The sequence below is a fragment of the Hevea brasiliensis genome, chromosome 4 (assembly GCF_030052815.1).
Source record: "Hevea brasiliensis isolate MT/VB/25A 57/8 chromosome 4, ASM3005281v1, whole genome shotgun sequence".
NCBI classification, from domain to species: Eukaryota; Viridiplantae; Streptophyta; class Magnoliopsida; order Malpighiales; family Euphorbiaceae; genus Hevea; species Hevea brasiliensis.
Genome location: NC_079496.1, coordinates 17,990,525 through 17,996,729, shown reverse-complemented (window position 1 = coordinate 17,996,729; position 6,205 = coordinate 17,990,525). Strand labels below are relative to the sequence as shown.

The 6,205-nt window shown below is 37.1% G+C and overlaps 1 protein-coding gene across 1 annotated transcript; it reads left to right on the top strand.

Annotated features, from left to right (window-relative positions):
• Nucleotides 1–2,713: 2,713 nt before the first annotated feature.
• Nucleotides 2,714–5,637, top strand: LOC110663457 (protein CUP-SHAPED COTYLEDON 2). Its single transcript, XM_021822762.2, has 3 exons — nt 2,714–3,755; nt 3,866–4,149; nt 4,832–5,637. Exons 1-3 carry the CDS (start codon nt 3,575–3,577, stop codon nt 5,429–5,431), a joined length of 1,065 nt encoding a protein of 354 aa, XP_021678454.2. The 5' UTR covers nt 2,714–3,574; the 3' UTR covers nt 5,432–5,637.
• The last annotated feature ends 568 nt before the right edge of the window (nt 5,638–6,205 follow it).

The following is a 6,205-nucleotide window of genomic DNA, read 5'->3' as shown; positions in this document are numbered from 1 at the left end:
AAAAAGGCTAAAACTTTTCAGACTCGATTCGCATAAACCGCTTGATGAAAATTTATAAAATAGGTGTCTATAAGAAGCTTTTCGAGGAGTTGAACAACATGGTGACAAGACTCAATCTGATTGGTAGGCTGAATCATCAGAAATGGCAAAAATAGCAAAAGAAAGTGAAACAGTGAGCGTGGAAGAGGGGGGTGTTTTGGGCTGTGATTTTGGCTAGAAAATGAGGAGGAGGAGGAGGTAGTGGCGGTGGGCAAGGTGTGCTGGTGCTACATCGACAAGGAAGGAAGGAGGGGAAGGTGGTGGTCGGGGATGAGGAAAGGGGAAGAGAGAGAAAGAGAGGAGGGCAGGCACGCGAAGGAGAGGAAGGGAAAAGAAAATGGGGCCGGTCCAATTTGATCGGTTCGATTTGATCCAGTTTGATTCATCCGATTCGATTCAAAATACCTGAAATTCAATTTTTGCTCTGCCTTAAGATCTAAAAATTTCGAAAAAATTACAGAAAACTACAAAAATTTATAGAGTTCAAAAATATTTTCAAATTTGTCACGTGATCTTTAAATTAAATTTTAAAAATCAATAAAATTAATTATCTTAAAAATTAAAAACCCAATTTTAAAAATCCAAAAAACTCAAATTAAATACTACAATATTTAACATATTAAAATATCAAAATTTACACATAAAATAATTATTTAAAAAATTTTAGAATGTTACAAATAGGCTAGAGAGCTTGTCTCAAAATCCAAGCATGCTTCAATTGGCTGATGGATGGGATGGGATTGGTTGAATTGATGCATGCATGGTGATCTAATCTTTTCATTTTTTGATTTTTTTTTACACAACATTTATTTAGTCATAAATATTTCAAATAAAATAAATTATCAAATCAATATTACATATTAAAAACCAATCGTCTCCTTAATTATAAATGGGTTATTCATTAAATAAGAAAAAAAAAATCTAACCAATTACCCTATACAACAACTAAACTATATTTCAGAATTCAGTAATGAGAAATGCATAAGGGTATAGGAATTGGAGAAAAACCACAATGGACAAAATTTTAAGTGACTAAATATATTTCAAAGGTGATGTGCCTGCTGAGGATAAAATTTAGAATCAACAAATCTACTACTTCCAACAACTACTCTCAGTCTTTTTGGGCTTTCCTCTTTATTCCCTCCTCCTTGATTGGATATTTGCCCCTTTCGAGTAAGATTTGTTCAGTTTCATTATAAAGTTTTCAGTGTTAGTTACTGTAAGAAAAAGGGTTGAAAAATTAAATTTTCTTTGTTACCCTTTTATAAAATTGTTTATAATGTTATGTTAAGCTTATTAATTTGAAAGGTTGAATTGAAAAATCTGTCAAATTTCTGGTAAATCTTTCAAATGATGTATAATGATGTAGAATGTGAATGTGATAGGCACTTTTCTCTGTTTAATGTAGAGGAGTAGAGATCTTGATCTTGTTTGCTATGTTAGATATGATCAATGAAAAGGATGGATAATAGATATCATGTGCTGTTTGTAGTTTGAGGAATTTGCAAGATTTTACAATCTGAAACAACAGATTGAACAGTTAAATGGATCAATCAAAGTGACTGAGAGATGGATATTTATTAAAGAATCCTTCTCTTTCTTTATTTATATTTTGTTTTTCGGCATTTGGAATATGAAATTGCACTGTAATAACAACTGATGTTTCACAGTGAAAGTCACTCTGTCACAATTTGAATGTCATTTTCTTATGAAATTGAGATGCCACCCTTACTTGTTTCTTTTGAGAATAGACAAGAAATAGGACGACCATCAAATTATGAAGCCATTGATATCCTTTTATTTTAAGTATTATATATATTTTGCCACCCTGCTTTTAGCTACTCCCAGAGGAAATCTTTTTTAGCCTCATGTGTCAAGCTGTGATGTTGGCACCTTATTAGCAAAAGAAATTGTCTGTGATTAGATAAACGAAAAGTATGAACCCACATCAATTGATATGCGAGTACTACACTACACTTTTGCAATGGAGCTCTCGCATATATTAAACCCTCGTCAAAGCAAAAAAGAGCAAAAAACCAAGAATAAATACGGCTGATCATGATCACTAATACTTTGTTTGAAAAGGAGGAAAGAGAAGTGGAAAAGAAAATAAATATGGAAAAAGAAGTTTGATAAGACCTTTTTTTTCTCTTTAGATAAAGGTTAGAATATAATAAAGAGAATGAAATTTTGCTTTATTTTTTTTATGTGTTTTTTTTTTAATTAAACAGAAAATAAAAATTAAAGAGAAAAATAAAATATTTATATATGAAATTATATAACTACCCTCCTATTTTTGTTCTATTTTTTCTATCTTTTTTGTACAATATCAAGGCAATTGTCTTCGCAACTAGTTGAATATTCAATGTGCTTCATATGAAAAATTTATATTTGATCAATGAAACATCAATAAAATGAATGATTCTCAATAATAAAATTTGCTGAAGTCCATTGATTAAATAAGGGTAAACTAATAATTTAAATTTTTTTGTCACCCCTCTTTTAACTAAATTAGAAAAAGTAAATTTATTTTTCTCTTATTACTTTTTACTTTTTCAAAAAAAAAATTATCTTCTTTTTTTTTTTTTTTCTCCTCCCATAAATTATTCGAACAGAGTGTAAGCAGCTAGTGAATCTAATCTCTCGCACAACAGAGAGAGAGAGAGAGAGATCCAGAGAGATGGCGTGTAACAACAATGTCTCTGCCAAGATGATAATTTAATATTTGTACTGTGCTGACAGAGGAGATATGGAACAGCTTTATCGATTCATGGTGAAATCTCTCCCTCACACATCTCTTCTTTCTTCTTAATTTTTTTTTTTCCATCTCACGATTTGTTTTGTTTTGTTTTTTCTCTTTCATCTTTGAAAAAGGACCTCTCTCATAAAAACTACTTTCTGTTCCTCCCTTTCATTTTCTTCACTGACAGAGAATACCTGCACAATTTCTCACGCACGCACGCATACTCAAAACGGAACCCCACAGCCCCACTCCTCAGTCACATACATCACATTCATCTTTCTGCTTACCCTTATCATATCCCCTAGTGAGAGGGAGAGAGGGACAGTGCAGAGAAAACACAGAGATTTTCCAAGCCAGCCCAGATCATATACCTTCTCATTATCATTTCGTGCCTTTTTACTCCTGCCACTCGATTCATCAAATCATATACCTTCTCATTATCATTTCTGGCCTTTTTACTCCTGCCACTCGATTCATCAAATCCCCATGAAACCCCTCTTCCCTCCTCCCCCCTTATAATAATTCTTCCTTTCACCCAATCAACCAAACCCGCTAACTAGTAACAAAGATAACGAAACCCTCTCTCTTCTTCTCTCATACTCTGCTTTTCTTCTCATGGTTTACAATTTTTGCATGCCGTTTCGTGGCTTTGGTATTTAGAAATTTAGCTATGTGGGTTTTGATCGATATTTGACATTGTGTGTAGGATTTTCGCTTTCTTTATCCTTCTCCAAAGGTTTTAGAGCTTAACTAGGCTTCTTTCTTGAATTTAATTGGGGTTTCTTCAAGTCCATGGATAGCTACCGCCATTTTGACAATGGTGATGCCCATTTGCCTCCTGGATTTAGGTTCCACCCAACTGACGAGGAGCTTATCACATACTATCTTCTCAAGAAGGTTCTTGATGGCAACTTCACTGGCAGAGCCATTGCTGAAGTGGATCTGAACAAGTGCGAACCATGGGAGCTTCCTGGTAACTCATTAATTCTCTTCGCACAAGTCCTTGTTCACTGCTACGCACAAAAATAACTTACTAGGTATTAAAGATTGTAACTTTTTGTTTGTTAATTCAATTTTTTGCAGAGAAAGCTAAAATGGGAGAGAAAGAGTGGTACTTCTTCAGCCTGAGAGATAGGAAGTACCCAACTGGGCTGAGAACTAATAGAGCCACTGAAGCTGGTTATTGGAAGGCTACTGGGAAAGACAGGGAGATTTACAGCTCAAAGACTTGTGCACTCGTGGGAATGAAGAAGACATTGGTGTTCTACAGAGGTCGAGCCCCTAAAGGAGAGAAAAGTAATTGGGTTATGCATGAGTATCGCCTTGAAGGCAAATTTGCTTACCACTATCTCTCCCGGAGTTCCAAGGTACAGTGATCCTCGAATATTTCCTTTGGCCTGGCTTACTCTCCACTGTTGCTTAGAACATACTCAAGTTAACCCTATGTCTATCACTAGGGTTGTTTCAAAGAAGCAGGGAAGACATAAATTAGCTAGGTTTTTATAGTTTGCTTAGGGCTATAGGTGTTGGCGTGATCGTTGCTGTCGATGATGCAAGAGTAATGTTCTTCCAGCTTCACTTCTAGCTAGAATTTCTGATTAAAAAAAAAACCAAAAATTAATTATTAGAAGCATTTATAGGTTCTTGGTGGTTACGATTTTGCAGGTTCAGCCCTAATAATATCCGTATGCTGTTCTCATTTAAAAGGCTGAAAATGCAGGCCTTTATTGTTTGTTATGGCTTTCGTGTTTTATAGAAAGTAGCAAACATTCGTCTTTGCCGTGATCTTTGCGCTTAAACCATTCCAAAGGCCATACGCAATCTTTTTCTGAAGTGCATATGCATTATTGCTCTGAGTTAATGAACTGGGCACTCGTGAAATTTTATTTTTCAGGGACCAAAGAGTCGCCATACTCTCTCCCTTTAAACCCTAACTCGATGTGTAAAATTAATCCTTTGTTGCATTACATGCTATAGCATAGATTTGGACAATGTTTTTCATTTATTTTTTCTATCTGCATTTTCTGACTCGTTTCGGGTGATTACTAGGATGAGTGGGTCATCTCCCGAGTGTTCCAGAAGAGTGGCGGCGCCACCTCTAGCAGCAGCAGTAGCAGCACCAAGAAAGGCCGCTTTAACAACACCATCAACCTCTACCCAGAAGCCAGCTCCCCTTCTTCGGTCTCGCTACCACCTCTCCTGGACCCTACCACCACCACCGCCACCACTGCTGCCTCGACGACAACTCTCAACGACCGTAACAGCTGCTCCTATGACAGCCATGCTCAAACTGAGCACGTGTCCTGTTTCTCCACCATTGCAGCCGCTGCTAACCAGAACAACTTTGAATTTGCTTCGCCACCACTCCTCCCGGCTACTGATCCGTTTGGACGGTTCCCAAGAAACATGGGTGTCTCTGCTTTTCCCAGCCTGAGGTCCCTGCAGGAGAATCTTCAGCTGCCTTTCTTTTTCTCTTCCCCATCACTGTCTGCTGCAGTGCCATATAATGGAGGAGGTTCTAGTGCCATGAATTGGATGGCAGGTTCGGATGAGGGGAGAGTCGATGGTGGCCCTGCTAGTGGGGGTGGTGGTGGAGGTGGAAGGGTGGGGATGGGTCTCACAGAGCTTGACTGCCTGTGGTCCTACTGAGTCTTTAACGCTCAAGCTAATGTAATGCAAAATGTCGAGTGTTAATTATCCTTTTATTATCCATGGTTGATGTATGGGGTCTCTTAATGCAGGTTACTGTCTATGATGGTATTATTAGGGCTATCTTTAGGTTTTTTTAGTGATTTTCGAAGTATCATGACTCTGCTACTATATATTAATGTTAGAAAGTGACTTGTATTGTTATATTCTCTGTTCTATTTTTTTTTCCCCTCTTTGGATTGAGTACACAGTGCAGCGTTCTCTTGTTGGATTAGAGGGTTAACTTGTGCTTTAATTTTTTATATCAAAAAAATTGTGTATTTCTTTGAACGGAAAGATGAAATGCATTTGATTTGTGTTTATCAAAAGATAGTTGACGCCGGCGTTGCTTCTAGGGTCGAAGCCAGTCACCATCAACCCATTTCCGGTGAGCCCTCAAATCTCCCGATGGGTTATCAGAATAAACCCTATGCCTAGAACGCCCTAAAACATTCCTTGTATTGCCAATTCACCATCTCTGTGCGTTGCATCAACAGAGTCGTTCTCCTAAAAAACCTGGTCACCAGAGTTTGAATCCTCTGAAGGCATAGGACTTGTTTGCTCGGAATCCTCAACCACAAGCTCCGTCAAAGGACCTTCGGCAACCAAAGTCTTGTAAATTTTTTTTCCCTTATTCTTGGAAGCCGATTTGGATGGTGACTCCAAAAAAATAAAAAACTGTGATTCCACTTTGATGATTTTGCGTGGAATAGCATGCTAATAAACATATGTACG